The sequence below is a fragment of the Gopherus evgoodei genome, chromosome 1, assembly GCF_007399415.2.
Source record: "Gopherus evgoodei ecotype Sinaloan lineage chromosome 1, rGopEvg1_v1.p, whole genome shotgun sequence".
In the NCBI taxonomy this organism is placed as follows: Eukaryota; Metazoa; Chordata; order Testudines; family Testudinidae; genus Gopherus; species Gopherus evgoodei.
The window spans coordinates 65,814,877-65,839,328 of NC_044322.1; the positions used below are offsets into that span (position 1 = coordinate 65,814,877).

The 24,452-nt window shown below is 42.0% G+C and overlaps 1 protein-coding gene across 1 annotated transcript in view; it reads right to left on the minus strand.

The window, feature by feature from the left end:
* The window catches only part of DIAPH3 (diaphanous related formin 3), a 553,931-nt gene that overhangs the window by 359,240 nt on the left and 170,239 nt on the right, over window positions 1–24,452 (minus strand). The window contains exons 16-17 of the mRNA XM_030566194.1: window positions 21,977–22,315; window positions 20,772–20,886 (exon numbers count right to left, since the gene is read on the minus strand). Of these exons, the coding sequence (XP_030422054.1) occupies window positions 20,772–20,886; window positions 21,977–22,315 (454 nt within the window). The remainder of the gene's footprint in view (window positions 1–20,771; window positions 20,887–21,976; window positions 22,316–24,452) is intronic.

Below are 24,452 nucleotides of genomic sequence, written 5' to 3' on the forward strand. Positions count from 1 at the left end.
ATTCAGTACACATAGGGTTACACTGAAAAGTCAAGAAATGATTTTTTTCCCTTTTCTTTCACTTGGGGGGGGGGGCGTAAATTGACGATGTATTCCCTGAACCACGCCGGACAATGTGTTTGAACATACAGGCATTGGGAGCTCAGCGAAGAATGCAAATACTTTTCGGAGACTGCTGGGGACTGTGGGATAGCTGGAGTCCTCAGTACCCTCTCCCTCCCTCCATGAGTGTCCATTTGAGTCTCTGGCTTCCCGTTACGCTTGTCACGCAGCACTGTGTAGCCTGGAGATTTTTTTTCCAACGCTTTGGCATTTCATCTTCTGTAACAGAGCTTTGATAGAACAGATTTGTTTCCCCATACAGCGATCAGATCCAGTATCTCCCGTACGGTCCATGCTGGAGCTCTTTTTGGATTTGGGACTGCATCGCCACCCGTGCTGATCAGAGCTCCACGCTGGGCAAACAGGAAATAATAATCAAAATTTTGCGGGGCTTTTCCTGTTTACCTGGCCACTGCATCTGAGTTCAGATTGCTGTCCAGAGCAGTCACAGTGGTGCACTGTGTGATACCACCCGGAGGCCAATACCGTCGATTCGCGGCCACACTAACCCTAATCTGATATGGTAATACCGATTTTAGCGCTACTCCTCTCGTCGGGGAAGAGTACAGAAATCGGTTTAAAGAGCCCTTTATATTGATATAAAGGGCCTCGTAGTGTGGACGGGTACAGCGTTAAATCGGTTTAACGCTGCTAAAATCAGTTTAAACGCGTAGTGTAGACCAAGCCTCAGACAACAGTAGTAGCAGCCAACACATGAATCTTCTTCCTTGGTCAACTCATGCCTCAAACTGCCACAACCTTAGTACCTACAATACTATCTTCAGAGCAGAATTGTGCAAGAAGCAAGACAAGACAATTAGATATATTTCTAAATTAAGAGATAGACACAAAATGAGTTCTCTTGAAAAAAACTGCCTCTGACTTCCCCATGTTACCCCTCCCAAAAAACAGCATATTGGGTAAAAGTGGAGAAGCATCTATGTGACTCAGAAGCCTAGGTTTCCTTTTCAAATTAAAAAAGTATATGGGGGTTAGGCATCTAAATCCCTAAATCACTTTTGAAAATGATACTTAAGCATTTTTCAAAATTTTATTTGTAAACTATAAAAATAACTACAGGGGAACACAATTCATTTAAAAAATACTGCTGCAAATTCTATATTGAAATGTGACAGCGAGTTGTATTACATATTAGAATATCTTCAGAGAAGAAGAGCTACAGGTAAATATTTTGTCTTCTTTAAAAAAATGCCAGTAGTACAGGAGTCTCACTCTTAGTGAAGAAGTATAACTGATCTCAAAAGGCAAGACCAAGCGTGGGGCATTCTTCTCTCTTGGAAACATTTGCAAAACATTCTATAACAACTTACTTAAGCAATTTTTGGATTAACTCTTGTTAAAAAAAAGTTATTACATGACAGTTTACATCCAATTTAACAAATTTAAAAGGTTGATCAGCCCATTAACTGTTAGAAAAGCTTACTAGAAATACTTAGTGGGTTCTTTAGATGTTTCAATACATGTGCTAAACAAAAGTTGATGCTATTTATAGGATATATAGTGTAAGTGTCTGAATTATACTGTCATGAATCCCCATGCTCATCATATTATATGCTGAATTCTTGCACATTCAAACCATAATCAGACTGCAACCCAAGGTAAATGAAGCATACTTTCATTTAGATTATATGCTTTAATATTCTCAAGGCTATTCTGAAAAAAATTCATGCACTTAATTTTGGCACTTCTAATAAAACAGCAGCACAATACATAGAACAACATTAATGTTCATTGACTCATTTTGCATCTGAACTCTAGGGACCTGGTCCAGCTTCCATTAAACTCAACTCAATAACCCATTAAAGACCCAATCCTCCTGCCACCAAAATCAGTCATGAACATAAACTATTTGGATTTTTTATTTTAAAAAAATAGATTACTCAAGTTGATGATGCTAAGTCATGGTATTTTTTTATGTCACAAAATGATGAAGACAATCTTTGTCCATGGCAATCTACACAAAGTTCATCTGTACTACAGTATCCTATACTATATATTTTGCTAATCAGTATTTATATGAAAATGCCAGTTACCTGGTACTATAAATTATAAACGAAGAAATGCATACAGTGCCCAAAAATTCATTCAGAGAAAGAAATGGTTACTAACCTATTTCATAACTGTTGTTCTTCAAGATGAGTTGCACATCTCCATTCAATTCAGGTGTATGCATGCCCAGTGCATAGCGATACCCATTGTCTAATCGTACAAACCCAAACACCTTTCCCCTGCCCCTTGCACCTCTCCTTCTCTGAGGCCCCCCCCTCCCTCCATTGCTCGCTCTCCCCCACCCTCACGCACTTTCACCATGCTGGGCAGGGTGTTGGGACCAGGGGCTCAGACTATGGGAAAGACTTCCAGAGTGTGGGCTCTGGGAGAGAGTTTAGGTGCGGGAGGGGGGCTCAGGGCTGGGAAAGGGGGGCAGGAGGGGGTTCAAGATGCAGGCTTCAGCTGGGCAGCACTTACCTTGGATGGCTCCTGGAAGAGGTAGCATGTCCAGCAGCAGCTCCTAGCTTCAGGGGCAGCCAGGCAGCTCTGCGTGCTTCCCCATCCTACAGGCGCCTCCCCCGCAGCTCCCATTGGTTGTGTTGTTCCCCAATTCTCAGCAAATGGGAGCTGTGGAGTCTGCACTCATGGGGGAGGGAGGACAGTGCGCAGAAACCCCTGGCCACCTCTCCTCCTAGGAGCCACTTCTGGACATGCCAGCTGCTTCCAGGAGCAGCATGGAGCCAGGGCAGCTAGGGAATCTGCCTTAGCCCCACTGCGCCAGAGTCTCTCAGTAGCCCCCAGGAGACCAAGCCTGATTCTGGGAGAATCTGGCCAAACTATGAGAGTTGGCAACTCTACCAATGCAGTACTTCCAGCTTCTGCTACCTTGCACTGCTACACATCATTATGAAGGACAGAACTGCCCTCAACCCCTTCATTTCCTTCTTAGAAGACTGACTCCAATGTAGAGGGGAAGGAGAGTGGGTCACCTGAAGTGAAAAAGACATGTGCAACACATCTCAAGCAATAGTAACTAATGTAAGAGGTTATTAAACATTTCTTCTTACTTAAATGACTGCACATGTCCATTCCACTTCAGGTGGCTCACAACTCATTTGATCTAGAGATGGGACCTGAATACTGACTGAAGAATCACATTTCCAAATCCAACATTGCCTGATAGCATAATGGGAGGCTAAGATATGCACTGAAGACCCCAGTTGCATCTCTACCCATGTCTGGAATAGTCACCTTGGCTTAAAACGCTATGGAGGCTGAGAGAGATCTGGCTGGATGCACTAGCACTCTGTTTGGTGGCAGTATCATTAGCCATGTTGCAGCACAAACATGCAAGAAAGATCTACGACAAGATTATTTGAGAAGAGACCTGAAAGTTCTTCATCCTGTCTGCAATTGCCACAAACAACTGCAAGGAGGATCTAAATGGTTTAGTCCTGTCCGAGTCAAACACTAACATTCTCCTGACATCTGAAGTGTGGAGTTCTCTGCACATCCTTATATCAGCATGAGGCTTAAGGAAGAAAATGGTGAATATATTGCCTGACTAACATGGAAAGAAGACACCACTTTGATGAGAAACTTGGGATGAGGTATACTTTGTCCTTGTAGAAGACTGTATACAGAGGTCCAAATACTAAAGCACATAATTAACCCACTCCACTGGCCGAGATGATTGCTACAAAGGCTACCTTGGTTGAGAAATGGAGTAACAAACAGGAAGTTAACAGTTCCAAGGGAGGATCCATTAGCTTTGTCAGTACCAGGCTTAAGACCCAAAGGGGCATAGGTTCCTATAGTTGGATATATAAGAAGTCCAGAACTTTCAAAAACTTAATTGACATGGGAGAAGAGGAAAAAAAAGAGATTAACAATCAAAGAGTCAGGAACCAAGCCACCACTCTCCAGCTGCCCAGCTTGGAAGGCAGTGCAGAAGTAAGGGTAGCAGTACTGCAACGCCCCCTACAATAACCTTGTGACCCCCCACAACTCCTTTTTGGGTCAGGACTTCTACCATTATAACATTGTAAAAATAAATGGTTACCTACCTTTCGTAATTGTTGTTCTTTGAGATGTTGTGTTCACATCCATTCCACATTATATGTGTGTCCGTCACATGCACGGACATGGCAAACTTTTTCCTTTGGGGCTCCCGTCGGGTCGGCAGGGGAGCCTGCCAGAGCGGCGCCTCCACGCTAGTTCACATATACCCTTGCCAACCAAACCCCCTTCAGTTTCTTTTTCCGGAGACTCCAATAGAGGGGAAAGAGGGTGGGAACTGTAATGCACGTGAACACCACATCTTGAAGAACAACAGTTACGAAAGGTAGGAAGCATTTTTTTCTTCGAGTGCTTGTTCACGTCCATTCCACATTAGGTGACTCACAAGCTTACCATAGGAGAAGGATAGGAGTCATGGAGCAATTGATTGAAGAACAGCCCTGCCAATCACCGCATCATCTCTGGCTTGCTGATTGACTGTGTAGTTGGCTGTGAAAGTGTGCACCAAAAACAGGTGGCTGATGTACAGATTTCCTGGATCAGGACATGCGCCAGGAAAGCTGTTGAGGAGGCCTGTGCCCTCGTAGAATGAGTGGTGATCACCGGGGCTGGAACCTTGGCGAACTCGTAGCAAATGCAGATGCAGTCCACAATCTACAATGAAATGTGTTGCACCGAGACCAGAAGCCCTTTCATTCTATCAGCTATGGCAGGGGTCGGCAACCTCTGGCACCCTGGTGGGCCGGTCAAGCACCTTGGCGGGCCAGGCCAGCTTGTTTACCTGCCACGTTGGCACGTTCGTCCGACCACGGCTCCCACTAGCCGTGATTCGCCATCCCAGGTCAATGGAGTCAACAAGAAGTGCTGTGGGTGAGGGATGTGCTGGCCACGGCTTCTCACCGCCCCCATTGGCCTGGGATGGTGAACCACGGCCAGTGGTGATTACATCAAGATAACATGTGCCTCATATAATCTGTAAGCACAGCGGGGACACACAAAAATGTAGCCCTTTGGAGATGGCTGGAATAAGTAACAACTCTTCCCTGAAAGCAACAGTATACTGGTCTTAAAATAGTACAAGAACTAATTACATAAATTCTAAGCACACTTAACTGTGCAGCCATGATGAAGGCTCAAACTGTTGAACCACCACTTCATAGTCAATAAATCACTTAAAATACAGTGAAATATCTTAATTTATAAAATTTTGATTCTTCAATAGCTACAGGATGCTTCTAAACCACAATAATTTGTTGCTGTTAGTTCACAATTCAGGAGCCCAGCAATAACAACATTAAACAACAAATATGAGTTTCTGTAATATGAAACGAAGAGACAAAAGGGAGTAACAAATATCTTTAAAAAAAGATTTATTAAAACCACTAGGTTTTCATATACTGGATAAAAATTGTTGATTTTACTAAAAGTATGAGCATAAGGTTTGAGCTGAATTATCTACGAAGAAAAAAAACTTACATTTCAAAGCAAGTATTTATATCTTTCACTGAATACATTATATTACTTCAGAAATATTACAAAAATACTATGGATTTTACTTCCAAATTTGTATTATTAGATTGTCTATTATCTTACATCAAATCAGTAACTGCTATGAAGCAACAGATTATTTACTGTACTATGGGACACTCTTGTGGTATATGAAGGAATGAAGTGTTTGGCCAGCAGCACATAAGAGTTCAAAGCAAGTTAGGATCCATTCCAAACACAGATATAACTAATTTAAGATGTTAAATTCAAAACTCATAAGGAAAGAATTTGTATAATATTACCTTAACTGAATACCATATCGCAGTTACTATACTGAATATTCGTATGAAATAGGAATTAACTATGGACATTCTGAAAGACAATGCCAAAAAAATCCCTCTCTAGTTGAAAAGATTTTTAAGACTCATTGTCAAACAATAAAAATAAAATTTTCACCTACAGTATAGTATCATTGTAAATTCTTAAGTCTCTTGTGTTGCCAAAAGAGACATTTCTATGTTAAGAAGTAACAGTCATTCTAATATTACATGAGGAAATTGTCACATCAGAATGACAATGAAAAGACAATTTTAAATTATCTATTAAATAGTGAGTCTCTTAATGTGAATGTATTTGAAACTCTGTCCAGAAAGAAGAGCTCTACACACATTCAGTAATTTCTGCATATTATATTACTGTTTGTGACAAAGTTCCTCCTCTATCTTGGTGGGTCCTGCGCTTATCTGGCAGATTTGCTCACCTCAGTGATCTCCCCCACAATCTGGATCAACTTCTCCTGTGTCTGATCAGGAGTTGGGAGGTTTGGAGGGAACCCAGGCCTGCCCCCTACTCCGGGTTCCAGCCCAGGGCCCTGTGGATTGCAGCTGTCTATAGTGCCTCTTGTAACTGCTGCATGACAGCTACAACTGCCTGGGCTACTTCCCCATGGCCTTCTCCAAACACCTTCTTTATCCTCACCACAGAACCTTCCTCCGGGTGTCTGATAACGCTTGTACTCCTCCAACAGCACATCCTCTCACACTCAGCTCCTTGTGCCTCTTGCTTCCAGCTCCTCACACGCACTTCCTCTCCTCTGGCTCCTCCTCGCCTGACTGGAATGAGCTCCTTTTTAAACCCAGGTGCCCTGATTAGCCTGCCTTGATTGGCTGCAGGTGATCTAATCAGCCTGTCTGCTTTAATTGGTTCTAGCAGGTTCCTGATTACTCTAGTGCAGTCCCTGCTCTAGTCACTCACGGAACAGAAAACTAGTCATCCAGTGACCAGTATATTCGCCCTCTACCAGACTCCTGTATCCCACTGGTAAGGGTCTGTCACAGTTCTAATACAGTTACCGTTTCCTGGACACCTGTACATTGAAACCTTTATTGCATTTGCAACTTTGGACCTAAAACTGACATGAAATCTATACAAGAGATTATAAAGAATCAAAATGAATACGTTATTGAATAATTCCAATACGGGAATTATTGTAAGACGGTAGATTTAATCAAACCAGTTACAATGCAGGGAAGGCCCAAGAAACCATCCCCATCACCTACCTTCCTCCACTCTGGCACCTAAGAGGCAGAAGCCCTCAAACGATAATTTCATTTGAGGCATGGAGGTGACCATTTATATTTTTTAAAAAAAAACATGCGCAGCTCACTACAGACAACTATCAGTGACTTCAAGAATTTAGCAGGAGTAAGAAAACCTATTAAAAGATTATATAAACATATATAAACCTCAGTTACAATAGGCAAGATACAAATACAAAGGATATAAACTCTCATGAATAAGCCAAAGGACCAGCTACATAAGGTCAGGAAAGTATTCCCTCCATGGGTAAGTTATAAAATTCTTCTGCTCTTGAATTCTTGCAAGTTTCTGTAAAATTACTAGCATACTGTACTAGATAGAAAATGGTCAGCTCCTGTATGATAATTCTCATATTCCTATATACCCCCTTATTTTATTTTTATTATTCATTTCTAACTTCTATTACACTCTGTGTTATGTTTTCTTAAAAACTTATCTTATTTTTTTTAGAAAACTATATGAACAAAACAATCCTACGCACAAACGCCTTTCACTTTCAAAATTAGTGCTGAGTTGCCTACGTGACTTATACTGAAGGCTACATTTGTGTCATGGATGCCATGGAAGTCACAGAATCCATGACTTCCAGAGACTGACCTTCTCTGCTTCATCCCCAGAGGCTGTGGGACTCTGGAGCTGGCAGCCAGCAGAGCCCTGTCAGGGTTCCAGCGACAGAGCCCCCTGCCACCACCGATGCCTCCTACCCCGCCCACAGGTATAAGATAAACGCATTAAAAAAAATTAATGCATTAATTTGCTTTCAGTTAATCGCAGGCATTAACTGCAATTAATTGCCAGCCCTACAGTTTATGTAATCATATTTCACCATGAAAGCCGGGTAGCTAATGATATGGAATTGAAATGTAATAGAGGAGTATTCCTTCCTTCCAAAAAAGTCCAAGCACTTCCAATCCCTATCATACAAAATGACCCTTGACTGGTGTTGCCAGCCATGGGACTTGACTGCATCCACCATGATAGAATTGCGTGGTGGGTAGGAGAGAGGAATTCAGATTCCTTGGAGGGGACATAGTATTATTCTCTGCATGTAGGTGCTACCTGTCATAAACAGATAGTTAAGGGTTAATGTCTCGCTTACCTGTAAAGGGTTAACAAACAGGGACCCCAAACACCTGACCAGAGGAGCAATCAGGAGAGAAGATAGTTTAAAATCTCATGGGAGGGAAGCCTTTGTTTGTGGGGTTTGGGTTTGGCTTTGGCTTTGTTCTCTCAGAGTCCTGGATGGGGCTAGATGTGTAACCAGGTTTCTGCCAATCTCCCTGCTACAGTCTCTTATCTGTTCAGAATTCTAAGTAGAAAAGGCAGTCATAGTCTTTTAATTTGTTTTCTTTTTCATTTGCATATGTGTACTTGCTGGAAGTAGCTTAAATTGTGTTTCTGCTGGAGAAAGTTTCTTTCTATTGTTTATAAGTTGAAAGACCCTGTAACTTTTTACCATCTAAAGTGCAGAGATAAACCTGTTACTTTTTTCTTTCTTTTTTTATTAAAAGCTTTGCTTTAAGACCTGTTTGAGTGTTTTCTCCTAGTTAAGGCTCAAAGAAGCTTGAGTCTGTATTGCCTAAGGGAGGGAATGGTAAAGTTCCTCTTTGTGTTAGATTCACGGAGTTGAATCAGGTGATCTCCTAGTGTTCCCAGGGCGGGAAGGAGCTGGGGAGGAAGGAGGGAGGGGGAAGGAAATGGTTTATTCCCCTTTGTTGTGAGAGTCAGGGAATTTGGGTCTTGGGACCCCCAGGGAAGGTTTTTGGGGGAGACTAGAGTCGATCAGGTGCTCTACTCTAAGTCTTGATTGGTGGCAGCCTATCAGATCTAAGCTAGTAATTAAGCTTAGGGGAATTCATGCTAATACCCATATTTTGGACGCTAAGGTCCAGAATTGGGATGCTGGAGTTTGCCATACAGTTCCTGCTGAGCCTAAGATGGCTTCGTTAATAGGTAGGGTGATCATTAAGAGGAAAAATGGAGGATGCCAAAGTGTCGATGGTATGTGTCCTTGCTTTTTCCAATGGTATTTGGCGGGTGTCTGCAACTCTCTTTGCCATCTCCTAGAAGAGATGAAAGCTGTCTGCCAGAGATGGTGAGGAAGGCATGACAGCTTCATCGAAGAAGGAGGAGGGTATGGTCCTTGGTGTTACTTCTTCCTTGGCACCGCCCTCGTGTTCCTCTATGATGTCTTATGGAGCCTCTAGATGCTTCAGCCAATGGGGTGTGTCTCAAGGATTCCTGGGCAAGTCTCAAAACCCAAGAGGCATGCCACACAAGGGTCCCAACTAGGGCAAGAGTGGCATGTAGCCCGCTGGTAGTGCCCATGGGTAGCTGTACCAGGATGGCAGTGGTGGGGCCATCTGTGGGTATATTTTAGGGCTTCATTGGTAGTGAGCACTGTACGGGGCCTGAGAGGAGTACTGAGACTTAAACTCTCTGGCTCGCTGTTTGAACCCTCACTGGAAAGTGGAGGAGCATGATATGTCCCTCAGTGCTCATATCCATGGGCATGTCAGCAGTACCAGCTGCTGTCAGTCTCCGTGAGCCACGAGTGCCAGACTGAGATACTCTCTGGGCCGACAGTGCTGAGGATACTTAACGAGATAGAAATCGCTTATGGCCATCTCGGGGCTCTCTATGGGGACTTTTCCACTCTTCTTGTTAGGGGGTCAGCAGTTTATTTCTTCAACCCACAGCCTTTACATGTAGAGGGTGGTGGGGAAGACTCACATCTGCCAGGTGACTCATGACATAGGTCCTGGAAGGGCCTGTGAGCTGCCTGCATTAAGATAATCTGTTGGAGCTCTCTCCTCTTAAAAGATCGTGGCCGGAGTTGCTGGCACTGTTGCCAGATGTGGCCTTCCCCGAGGCAGCAAATGCACTGGGAGTGCTTGTTTGCTATCGGGATTGCCTCCTCGCAAATGAGGCACTTCTTGAAGCCCAGCAAAGTGAGCATACCCAATTGAGGAAAGGGTCCTCGACGAAGATGATGAAGAGGGAAAAATAAAGGTTTCTGGTTTGTATTTTATTTTTTAAATTTTTTTAGGAGAAAAAAAATGGTAAAAAAAATTGACAATACAACTACACTATATTAAGAGGCTAACTATCTAACTGTGAAAAGAACAATGATCCCAACGGACTGGGAGAAGCTAAATCTCTAGCCAGGGGAAGTTGAGAAGGAACTGAGGAGGGTTAGCCCACACAATGGCTAGCCTCAATGCACAGCACAAGGAGACACACTGCAAACGCGGGGCTAAGAGACACTGCTACCGAAGTTCTCCAATCAGCAGCAAAGGAACACAAGCTCCATCTACAGTGGAGCAAACCTGCGGATACTATTTGAAGCAGCACCATAATTTTCAATAGATAGTTTTGATAAATTTTCAACTCCTAAATATGCCTCTTTCAGCACTTTTATTTTTAAAAATATGAAAAATATTAATGGAAAGACATCTTAACAATTATCAAAAAGAAATCTAACTCAAAGGCCCTATGAATGTTAACTGATACAATGGATAGCAACAGAAACAGCTTCAAAGCTTCTCAATCTTCTTAAAAAAAACATTTGAAAGATAACTTGCATTGGCTTATTTGATGTACTGATATTGTATAAAATTCAAATTGAGTTGTAGTACCTACAATTACTGAACAGAAACTTAATATTAATGCCTCATGGCATACTGATTTGGTTTAAACAAAAGTAAATATATTTTTGACTATTTTCAAGGTGGTAGGAAAATGTCTTGATTTGATAATATCAAACAAACACTTGTTTAGAATTTGTGACAACAGCCAGTAAACGTATTTCACCACTATGGTTGCAGAAACAACCTCTGTAGAAATATGGATACCCAGAATTAGAGAAATGGAATCTTTCTGCCTATATTAAATTAACTGAAGTTGCAGAAAAATGAGCAAAGCTAGAAGAATTGATAAAAATATCCTTAATATTTAACGCAAGCTATACATATCATAACTCATTACCTATACTGCCCTCAAATGTGCTCTATTCACTCACCTTTTATTTTTGTCGTTTTCTAAACATGTATATACAAAAATCACTTGTACGCTCAACAAAAGTTTATCTGGTCTGGCACACTACAGTGCTGCGCTAAAGGCCTTTATAAGCACCTTCCTGAAGAAAGTTTAGTGTGGTTGGAATCCCAGGATTTCTTGGGTCTGCACTGCACTCTTCACAATGTGAATTTAACTTACTTAGTGCGGAAACTGTCCTGGATGACAGCAGAGTCCTGATCATTTTGGAATATAAGCCAAGTGCAGCTGACACTTCACTTTCAATAGCTAGGCTGCCAGTCAAAGACTATTTTTGTTGGGATGGAGGCCACCGCACTCTTACTGAAGGAAAATCAGGACTCAAATAATCATCAAAACATTCATCATAGAAAGAGCCAGCTTCCATAAGGACACAACCAGCTTCCTCAAGAAACTGCGCACATTAATAACCTCCTTCAGAACACGAGCCTTGTCACCTCCCTATACAGCAACATTACTCACACTGACGGCATCGCTGCCTGTCTCAAATATTTATAAGACAATTTAGAGGGAAATACAAGAGAGAACTACCTCTTAACTGCTTAAAACTCTGGGAACTTATTTAGACGTCCTTCCTGAGATAATCATTTTTCTTGAATTTAATGGGGTCTATCTGAGCTCTCTCACTGATGAAGAAGATAATTTGGTTCCTAACTCTGGAAATTACACTGATAAACAGGGCAATTTGTAGGGTACAGGGGTGTATCACTAACATGGAACAGTTTCAACATCTGGTCACTGTCACACAATGTAACCAGAATGCCTGGAGGGCAAATACTTGAGCTCCTAGAAGAAATACAACTTCTGAAATCTTTCCTTGGATCAACTGGACACAATCTAGAAAGCCTAGATGGACAAGATCCCGAGAGAGTATTAAAGATCTTCTCTGAAAATAGAGTGAAAGGACTCAAGCAGTTGAAAGATATTTTCACTATGTACTTATTTTACCTCATATGGATAGGCTATTCACAAATCTGCAATCTCCCTGTCATAGATTGGCCCTCAGAGATAGCATTGGACTAGTCAGAAAACAAGGAACACAAGATAAATCAAAGGATGATTTATCGGAATTGGAAATGGGTCCACAATGTTGCAAAATACAGGTACTATTTGTAGCTAAGGCAAACTGGCAAATGGAGAAAGGCTTCCTTGTAAGCCAAAAATTATGAGGAGCGTTCTCTGTCAAGAAGATCTGGACACAACACACAAATAGGACCAGGCAGACTGAACAGCACCAGTATGGGGAGAAATTTTCTGTTCTCTTTTCTAACAGGAGTCTGCCATGTTTTCTAATTAAATACCAGAAAAACTTGCCAAAAATCTTCTCCTTACTGAGGAGGCATCAAGGAGATGGAAACAAAACACATACCACACAAAACCTTTCTTAGAGAAACTTCTTGCTTCTTCAAGTGGAGGCAAGACACTGGAATGTTAGAGAAGCAATCGATTTTCTGAACAGCTCCACTTGCTCACAGTACATTGTGAAGCTACAGGGAGGTTTAAAAAAATAATCAAAAGAAGTGCCTCCATCCTTGGAAGATGAAGAGGAATAACCCAGTTGAAATGGATCACAAAGCACCAGGTTTTGACACAGGAGAAAAAGTAATATGCAGTTATTACCAAGTTGGAAAAACTGCTTGAAATAGACATCTGCCTGACTATGCAGCTAACGAAGCTCCTTGAGCTATCTTGTACCAGTTGGATGCACAGGTGATTTCTGCTTCTTAAGGACAAAAACAGCTGAATTAAACCTACTACAAGAAAATGTGTTCATCCTCTAAATCTTGCTACATATTCTCAGCACCAAAATGACATTCTACTTGCTACAAAAAATTCACCAAGAAATACTTGCAAATCTCTATCCAAAATATAGCAAACAATTCTTTCATGAGGGCATTAGTCTAGAACCGTAAAAATCCATGTTCAATTCTTGCTCTGCCATAGACGTTTTGTGTGACTTGGGACAAACCACTTCATCTCTCTCTCTCAGCTCCCCATCTGTAAAAGAGGTCTAACAGTACTCAAGTGAATGTTGACAGGGGTGCTGTGAGAGCAAGTACATTAAAAAGATTATGAAGTGATCAGATATATGGACCCGTCACCACAATAAGTAGCAGCCAAATCCAAACCTCATCCCTTCTCATTTTTTAAAATAAAAGTTTTAAATTAATAGCTTAATTTGGCATAGTTTTATTTTTCTAGCCTGTCTCTACTTACTGATTTTACATTCTTTAGGGGTGTAAGAGGTTAACTTCTAACGCCTTTAGTTCAAAAATCTAGGACGGCAAGGCAGAGCTTGCTGTGTTCCAGCAGGAGGCTCTGCTGCAGCTTAAGCCTTCTCTAAGCAGCTAACATAGGTAAGCAGAAAGGACTAAAATTTAGTGAAGTAAGGGGGCTTCTAAATAAAAGGAGCTAACAGAGCAGATGCTAATAGGGTAGCAATTTCTGCAGCAGGTGTACTGAAATCAGAGTAAAGAGTCTCATCCCAAGTGACCCACAACAAGGAGCCATTGACAGAAACCAACTCTTTGCTTTGTGGGTGGAGGTGGCATACCACCACCATCTTCAGAAACAAGTGAAGTAAACATAATAAAGCCCAAGAGAAATCTACAAAATAATATATATATATTTTTAGTGGATTTGCAATATTTGTAGTACAGTAGAACCTCAGAGCTATGAACACCTTGGAGAATGGATTTTTTTTAACTTTGAAATGTAAAAACTTTATGGCTGTTCTTTCAAAAGTTTATAACTGAACAATGATTTAATACAGCTTGGAAACTTTACTATGCCGAAGAAAAATGCTGCTTCCCTTTTTTTTTAAGTGGTTAACGTTTAACATAGCACTCTGCTGTATTTGTCTATTGTTTTCTCTCTGCTGCTGCCTGATTTCATACTTCAAGTTCCAAATGAAGTGTCTAAATGGCAGTTCATAACTTTGGTGTTTGTAACTGAGGTTCTACTGTACTGCCAACTGATACTGTACAGTGTTCATAATAGTAAAATACCTACTAAGAAGCAGCAGCAGTTATTCCTCTTCTGCAGTAACAATGGATCTTTCAGATGTGTCCCCCACGGGTGCTCCACTGTACGTGTGTCTGTGTCCCTGCGCTGCTGATCGGAGAATTTTCCGCTTAGCTTCGTGCTCTGCCACAAGACTAACCAACATTGCAACGGGCAAACACTCCTCAGTTCCTTCTCTACCGCACAGTTTATTATGAGAACACCAAAACAGAGGGAAGAAAGGTGGATCATGGAGCCCCCATAGGGGGACACATCTTGAAGAACTATTGTTACTGCACAAATTGAGTAATTTCTTCCTTGAGTAGTGTCCCTATGGGCACTGCACTATAGGTGACTCCCAAGCAGTATCCTCCACTGGAGGCTGGGGCTTCGGAGTCAAGTCTGTTATGGATGATAGTAGTGTGGTGCTGTATCTGGCATCTGCAGCAGAGTCTCCCGGGATGGCATAGTGTTCTGCAAAGGTATGTGCAGATGCCCTTGTAGCTGCTCCGCAGATTTCTGATATAGAAATACCCTTGGAGAAGGCAACAGAGAAGGAAACGGATCTCTGAAAATGTGTGCAAATTGTAGATGGGTGTGCAAAATTGCCAATCTGATGACAGAGTCTGATACAATTCGAGACCCATTTACAGAGTCTTTGACCTAAAATCACTGTGCCTCTAAACCTGTCCACAATCGAGAGAAGAGTCTCGGAAATTTTCTAAAAATTCTGGTCCTGTCTAAATAAAAGACCAAAGCTCTCCTTACACTGAGCATATGGAGGATGGCTTCCCTATTATCCTGGTGAGGCTTGGGATAAAAGGATGGAATGTGAATGAGTTGGTTCACATGAAATGAGGACTCACTTTGGTGAACTTCGGATGTGGTCTAAGTGTGACCTTGTCTGAGAAGAACACTGTGAAGGGGGGGCGGGGGCAAAAAGCACCACTATCTCTCCTATCCTTCTTGCCGAGAAATGGCAATCAGGAGCACTATCTATATGGAAAGGTGAGTTAAAGAACAAATGGCCACGGATTCAAAGGGTGATTTAGTCAGTCCTTTAAATAATAGATTGAGATCCCATTGTGGGGTAGGAAGCCTGAGTTGGGGGAAGAAGTTCGCTATGGCTTTGAAAACCCCTTCATAGTCAGATAGAGAAAAATTGAGTACACTTCTACCTGCCGGTAGAAAGTCACTATTGCTGCTAAGTGTACTTTTAGGTAACAGAGGGACAATTTCTTCAGATGTAGCAAACAGTCTAGGACTACAGGTAGAGTGGCCAAATACAGGGTGACTCTTTTGACCTGGCACCAGATCCAGAATCCAGTCCACTTTTGTAGCCTGCTGTGTAATAACATTTCTTGTATTTCTTCAGAACATGATGTTTCTATGTGCTGGAACCATGAAAAGCCAGACCTTGAGCTATAGTATCAAAAGGTTGGAATGGAGAGTGTCTCTCTCTCTCTTCAAGAGATGGCAAGGAGTGATTTGAAGAATCATTGGTGGATACAGCACCAATTATGACAGGTAAGGGTACCACATCTGTCTGAGCCATATGGGTGTGAGCAGTATGATGGTTGTTTTCTCCCCTTTTCAGGGCTTTCAGCGATAGAGAGAATGGGGGAAAGGTGGTGCTTGTCCCATGAGAGGAGTCTCTCTCCTGGGGAGCGCTGACCAATGCTTATTCTGGAACACTACCATTGACATTTCTTGTTCTGATAAATAACGAACAAATTTATTATCAGTGTCCCCCATCATCGGACTATGTCACAGAGCATCAGTGAACCTCTCTCTCATTCGTGGCACATGGGAATTTGCAGCTGAGACTGCCCATTGTCATGTTGCACATTCCGAGCAGGTAGGCTGCTGATCTTGTAACATTGTGGGAAATGCACAAGTTTCATAGCTTTAGTGCTTCCATAAAAAGGGAGTGATCTGGTGCCTCCTTGACAGTTTATGTAATACATGTGCATTATATTGTCCACCATGGCCTTCGTGTGTGTACCTCTTGAACATCGCAAGGAAGAGAGCACGTGTTCCTGACCACTGTGGCCATGTCTACATCTAAAATTTTGCAGCGCTGGTTGTTACAGCTGTATTAGTACAGCTGTATAGGGCCAGCGCTGCAGAGTGGCCACACTTACAGCAACCAGCGCTGCAAGTGGTGTTAGATGTGGCCACACTGCAGCGCTGTTGGGCGGCTTCAAGGGGGGTTCCGGGACGAGAGAGCAAACCGGGAAAGGAAACCAGCTTCCCCGCGGTTTGCTCTCTCGGTCCCGGAGCCAGCCAGCAAACCGCAGGGAAGGAGACCTGCTTGCTCGGGGTTCCGGGACCGAGAGAGCAAACCGGGAACGCCGCGGTTTGCTCTCTCGGTCCCGGAGCCAGCCAGCAAACCGCAGGGAAGGAGACCTGCTTGCTCGGGGTTCCGGGACCGAGAGAGCAAACCGGGAACGCCGCGGTTTGCTCTCTCGGTCCCGGAGCCAGCCAGCAAACCGCAGGGAAGGAGACCTGCTTGCTCGGGGTTCCGGGACCGAGAGAGCAAACCGGGAACGCCGCGGTTTGCTCTCTCAGTCCCGGAGCCAGCCAGCAAACCGCAGGGAAGGAGACCTGCTTGCTCGGGGTTCCGGGACCGAGAGAGCAAACCGCGGCGAAGCTGGTTTCCTTTCCCGGTTTGCTCTCTCGGTCCCGGAACCCCGAGCAAGCAGGTCTCCTTCCCTGCGGTTTGCTGGGTGGCTCCGGGAACGCGAGAGCAAACCGCGGCGAAGCTGGTCTCCTTTCCCGGTTTGCTCTCTCGGTCCCGGAACCCCGAGCAAGCAGGTCTCCTTCCCTGCGGTTTGCTGGGTGGCTCCGGGACCGAGAGAGCAAACCGGGAAAGGAAACCAGCTTGATTACCAGAGGCTTCCTCCTTCCACGGAGGTCAAGAAAAGCGCTGGTAACTGTCTACATTGGATCACCAGCGCTGGATCCTCTACACCCGAGACAAAACGGGAGTACGGCCAGCGCTGCAAACAGGGAGTTGCAGCGCTGGTGGTGCCCTGCAGATGTGTACACCTTCAAAGTTGCAGCGCTGTAACTCCCTCACCAGCGCTGCAACTTTCTGATGTAGACAAGCCCTGTGAGTTACATGTTATAGCCACCAGAAAGGGTGTCTTCTGGCAGAAGAGAGACAAGCAAGTTGCTCTTGGCTCAAATGGAGGACCCTTACTTGGCAAAGTCCCAATGATGGGGGAAGAGCAAAAATGTCCTCTGATGTGACACAAGTCTCTGAACCTCCCTGGAGCACGAGGGGTCCAATTCACTCATCACAAAGGGGTCGGAAGAGAGAAACTTCATATTTCTACAATCATTGGCAGCAACTCCGATCACACTAGAACTGACTGATCCTGAGATTTCAACTTTGATGGTACCGATGGAAAAGGTGTTACCCAAACGACGTCTGATACTGAAAGAGCCTCACTTTATGGGCTTTAGAGTCCTGGCTCTGAGACTTTGTATGTCCTAAGAGGTTGACAGAGTAGGTTTGCTAGACTTATGTGGAGTTATGTGAGTCAATTTCGTAACCAACTAAGAGGAACTGCTCTTATATTTGTGCGACTGTTTTCTGCCTTCCTGATGAGGTCTATGATTACAGGCTCCCCTGTAGCAGAGTTGGACATCACGGCAGACATGCATTCCATGTCGATTTAGCTTGATGTACATGAAGGGTGCCCTGGCCAAGGTCCGACTGAGGCTTCTTGGCCTTTTCTGAGGTATTTTCTAAGCCTAAGTTCCCATGACAAATGGATACAGCCGGAGAAGGAGCAGCAAATATTGCACTTAGAAGCAGTGCAGATAATCACTGCTGAGCAAAAAGAATGGAGGCAGGAGACAATTTTGAAGCCCGGAGTTCTGGGCATAGTCCGATACCCATAAGAGGGTACTGGAGGGGGAAAGAATGGTTGCCCCAGAGATGAGAAATCAAACTACTAAAACTTTTCTATAGTTTTTATATCTTCTATGAGTAACTACATGGAAAAAGCACTAATACAGTGTTTAAAAAGTACAGCATGAGGAACTGAAGGAGGAGAGCTCTGGACACTGGAGGTTCTGACCCAGGCCATACAACAGTATGAAGGAACTGGAGAGGTTGTTAGCCCACCCCACCCTTCATCTCCTGAAGTATGAGGAAAGCAAGGACACATGCACATGTCTTTCAAAATTCTCTTACTCCAGGTGCATAAAGCACATGCCTACCCCACAGTGGAATACAGAAGAACAGGCTTTTTTTTTTTTTCTTCCCAAATCTGATTTTTTTTTAAAACTCTGATCTGTTGACAAGCAGCCTTGCATACATTGTTCTTCTGTTTGTTGCAGTTGCATGCCTTTTGAGAATAATGTGACTAATCATATACGAAACAGACACTTCAAAATGCTGCGCTGGAGGCGTGTGTTATTTAAACGTGAATGCATGTTTGGGGGGTTTTTGGCTCAGGCCATTTTGCCACATGCTTATCATTTTAACACCAACAAATCTAGAAGGGATGGGGCAAATGTGAAGTTTAAGAAAAATGAAAAAAACAAAAACAGAAGTTTACAGTAAAATAAATTGTCATTACCTTTTACCCATTTTTTTTTTTTACCAGAACTTTCACTGGTTAGTAAGCATGCAGCTGAAATTACTAAACATTTTCGGTGAACTTACTGGCTCATTTAAATTCCTCCCTACCAAACAAAAAAACAACAAGGATGCATCCATTAATGCACCCATCACTCTAAACAATAAATTCAAACTTTTTGTCCATATTCTGAAGGAGATAAAGAGGCACTGTTGCTCAATCAGTGCTCTGGTTTACTATGGTGTCCCCAGCACTTACTCAGTTTTGTCAGTGCAACGAGTCATGACATTACCTTCATCTGCCACTCCCATGCTACTCCCTATATCAGGGATACCCTCCATATACCTAATTCGCATGTCACCAGACTCACCTCATTCAAATACCTCGTAGAAACTTACTTCAGGCATAAAATCTACAATAAACGAACTGGCACAAAAAACTTCTTTACAAATAAAAAAAAATCAGTCACCCCATGAAGTTAATACAGCCATGTTCAATCTCATCCTTTTCTTCCTCTCATTTTCACCATCAATATCTACATTTTAGACTGCAAGTTTCTCAGGGTATCTGTTCTGCAAAAACCTGTAAAATGCATTGCTGGATGCAATCCTAATAAATTATAATTTATCAATCACCCTGAAATAAAGGTAATTCTTGCCATGTAACATAACAAAGGGGTCAGATTCTGTTAATCTAAACAATACTGTTTTTCTTAATACCACATCAAAGTCTGAAACCATACCACTAGCACCTAAGAAATAAAAAGAATCATCACAATCATTCTGATAGTAGGTTCATACATAGTTAACTAGGTACAGAAGCAATTATTTCTGTATCAGTACAGAATGCCATGGTGTTTTCCTCAACAGTCAATGTCAGTGAAGATATACATATCTATTCTGGCATCTCCTTAAAAGCATATTTCTATCACAGCTATATTGAAGTATGCCCTATCACTGAAAGTGAAAACTTTGGAGAATTTCTACCAAGGACAGTCCTAATGCTTTAGATGCCACCAAATCTATTGGTCTGTCTCCCCACTTCAGAAACAACTGAAATAGCTCACAGTTCAGACTCTCACATGTCATGGGGGACATGAGAATATTAATTTTCCTGTTCGGGAAAGTAGCAACACAACCACAGGCTCTGAAGGGGAAATCCTTGGTTGCAATATACTCAAAAAGCAAATGTAGAGAAAGAGAAGAAAACCAGGAGCAGGCTCAATGAAACTACTTTAGAGAGGGGGCTGCCCTCTGATTATCTGTGGGATAGCTGACCTTTCCACAGGCCTTAAGAAACTGGGTCAAAGACAGACTGAGCAAGAGCAGGACTTCATGTGTAGGAAGGAGGGAATCTCATGAAAAAAGATTACCAAGAACTGTTTCCCAGAAAGCCTGGGTCAATTATACTCATATGTTTAATTGCTGTAATATTTGTTCAATGTGGTCTTGTCTGTATCCTTGATGCATCAATAAACCATGAATATTTGCAAGCCAAATACCATAACTTCTGGACTCTACAGTGAGATTCACTAGTTTGTCAAGAGCTAAACATCTTATGTTGTATGCACAGATATTCTTAAACATGACTGAACAAAAGTCTGAAAATACCAGGAAGCATTTTGGTGTTTTTCACAGAAATTTTTGTTCTAGCTCACACATTACATACTGCTATCAAAATAATGGAATACAATATTACTTTAATAAAAACAAAGTCTGACTCTAAAATTTACCATTTTTCAGACTGCATATTTTTATATGCTCTCATGTAAACTATGGAGAGTCAAAGTGTTTGATACATATAATAATATTTAAAATTAGTAGACTAGGACTACAAATGGCATGTTTGATTAGAAAATACAGCTTTAAAAGTAGTAAATCAAGTCAATGAATTACTTACCTTTCTTTTGACAACAAAACGTAAGCTCCAGTTTGCAAAGCAAATCAGCACTCTCATACTTGTCCTCATCTGCTTTTAGCCAGAAACAGTTTTCATTCATTTCATTTGGCCTAATCTGCAAATCAAAGAGATATCAAAGCTTCCTTGTAAATATGTAGCATAACCCTCCTTAAAATTCTACTTAGCTGTAAGGTCTACACAAGACGTAACAATGGTGAAGCAGCTGATTGCTGAGACTACTGCCTACCATGCTGAACAATACTGACTCCCATGTATTTGTATCCATCTGTTCTTCTGTTGTCCCTTGTTTTGTACTGAAATTGTAACCTCTTTGAGGCAAGGATTGTCTTTGCGTTGCATGTGTGTACAACGCCTAGCATAATAAGTCCTGGTCCACAACTAGAATTAATACAAAATAATAACTGGACATTTGAAAGGCTGCATGTTCATAGAGTATTTCAATCACTGTTTTCACAACTACAAAGATTTCTAATTTTGAAAATGCAGTATATGTAAATTATATTAATGCACTAAACATAGTTATTTAAAAGAAATTAGATTCTAATGTTTAGAAGATGTCAATACACACACCACGATCTTTAACAAACTGAGTTTTATACAACTTTTGTTTAGAATTGTTATAATTCTGACTTTCATGTTGAACCGCTCATGACAAATGTCTATAGACAAAAAGATTTTAATATAAAATATTTTATCAGTACTACCTTATTAGTTAAGGGTATAACTGTGCCCTGCATAGAAATATAGCAAATTTGACATCAGTGTAGATGTAAAACATGATCAGTTTTAAGGGAGACCTTCTCTGAACACAACTGAGCCAAACACAAGTATAATACCTGTATTCTTTTACCTATATTTTTCCTATGGATAACTCTTTACACTGAGGTTTTTGGTCCAAACATTTGTATTAAAATAAAGAATACTACATGATTTTTTTTTAATGGATAATTTTTAAAGACAAGTAATAAGATGGAAATACTGACAGATGCAGAAATCCCTAGAGGGAGGAAGGAGGAAAGAGTGGGGAGGAAAGAAGAAGTAAATCCATAATAGGAGATTGATACAATACTATATTTTCATTCAACTGACATTCATTCTACACAACTTACCCATCTGGCAATGCCAAATTACTGTAATTTCTACATTAAATTTGGCATTAGAACTTTTCCACATTTAAGTTTTACCTTTGACCAATTGAGCCTTTTCATGGTGATCTCAGGTTTGAATTCTTTTTTAGGCTTCAATCCAAAGGGCAATGTACGTGGAGGCGGAGACCACTGTACTCCAAGAAAGCCTGGTGGCGGAGGAGGTGGTGGTGCACCAAAAGATGGAGCCATTCCTGAGCCATTCATAAAAGGTGGTGGCGGAGGTGGCGGCGGAGGTGGCGCTGCTCCATTAAAAGGTGCCAATGGGGGAGGTGGTAGTAACTGTTCATGTGCTGCAGCATCTGATGGAGCAATAGATGTTCCTCCTTGTACTGATGATAAAAAATGAACATCTGATCCATGTGGTATGGAGCCATACTTGAGAGAAAACAAAAATTTTATTCAGACTCATTTTCTTAAACGAGTGTCATAAGGTTCATATTTACAAAATAAATGAAAAAGTAATGCTTTCAGTGACAGTATCCTCCATAAAACAATGAAATATGAATTTTATTGAAACTGACATGGTCTCTTTACATCCATATCTTTCATAATAAGAGTTCTTTCTCTTGCAAATACAATTTAGACTCAGAAGCAGACACAAAAACATACTTAGAGATACTGTATTCAACATCTTGTTTCATTGGACATGATAGAATTGCTAAGACAGACAAGGTGGGTAAAGTAATTTCTGTTGGTGAGAGGCAAGCTTTTACGCTTACACAGAGCTCTTTTTCAGAATATTTCTAAAAGTAATTTTTCTTGCTCTGGATGGTTTTTTATCTAAGCCAGCCAGAATTTGGAGCAAACCAAAATCAAGATGGTCAGATCCTCAAGCTGCTATGACAGCTGAAAAAGAACTAGTCCAAAAATCAAGGCTCCAGAATCAGTGGCACCACTTGAGACTAACTTGGTCCAGTGATTATTATAAAGTACATGAACAAAAGAACTGGGGGGAGGGCGAACTGTTTTCTTAGATAAAAGCCATTCACATTGTGATGGGTTGGGTCACAGAGACCCCCTTCAGACTGTCACCTGATGTGCTGAGACTACCTCTGAGCCAATTTTACCTGCCAGCCTGGGACTTCAGCACCCTGCCTTGTTGAGCCAGACACTAGCCTGCTGCAAACACAGACCCGGGCAAAAGTAACTATCCTAAGAACAACAAGTAGGATTTAAGCGGTTCTGAGTAATAACGGACAGAACAAAGTAAGTTACCAAGCAAAATAAAACAAAACAAAACACACAAGTCTAAGCCCAATACAGTAGGAAACTGAATACATATAAAATCTCACCCATAGAGATGTTCCAATAAGCTTCAGGATTGAACAAAGACTGTGAATGGCTTGCCAATTACAGAACCAGTTTCTCCTCTCTTGGTTTTCACACCTCAACTGCTAGAACAGGGCCTCATCCTCCCTGATTGAATTGACCTCGTTATCTCTAGCTTGCTTGCTAGCACACATATATATACCTGCCCCTGGATATTTCCATTACATGCATCTGAGGAAGTGGGTATTCACCCACGAAAGCTCATGCTCCAAAACGTCTGTTAGTCTATAAGGTGCCACAGGATTCTTTGCTGCTTTTACAGATCCAGACTAACACGGCTACCCTCTGATAAATGAAATGAGTGAAAGTGATCATGAAATTATAGAGCAAGTGTAGATCCACTACTTAGTATGGAAGTGGAACTAATAACTAACATCATCAAGATGGCTGAGGTATTTCATGTCAATTTTGCTTCAGTCTTCTATAAAACGGTGATAAGACATTTCACACAATTAATATTAACAACAAAGAGCAAGAAACAGAGAAATAATAGGTTAAAGAATATTTAGAGAAGTTAAACATATACAAGTCAACAGACCCTAATGAAATTCGTCCTAGGATACTTAAGGAACAAGCTGAAGCAATCTCAGAACTGATAGCAATTATCTTTTGGAACTCGGAGAATATGTGCAGCCCCAAAGGACTGAAGGACAAACATAGCACCTATCTTTAAAAAGGAGAACAAAAAGGAAAAGATAGTTACTCACCGTTGTAACTGTTGTTCTTCGAGATGAGTTGCTCATATCCATTCCACTTAGGTGTGTGCGAGCCGCGTGCATGCTTGTCGGAAGATTTTTACCCTAGCAACACTCGGTGGGTCACCTGGGTCACCCCCTGGAGTGGCACCGCTATAGCGCCGGATATATACCCCTGCCGACCCAACAGCCCTTCAGTTCCTTCTTGCCAGCTACTCCGACAGCGGGGAAGGAGGGAGGGTTTGGAATGGATATGAGCAACACATCTCGAAGAACAACAGTTACAAAGGTGAGTAACTGTCTTCTTCTTCGAGTGCTTGCTCATATAGATTCCAATTAGGTGATTCCCAAGCCTTACCTAGGCGGTGGGGTCGGAGTGAGACGTTGCAGAACGCAAAACTGCTGAGCCAAAGGCTGCATTGGCTCTGTACTGTTGAACCAATGCATAATGTGAGGCAAAGGTGTGAATCGATGACCAGGTAGCAGCG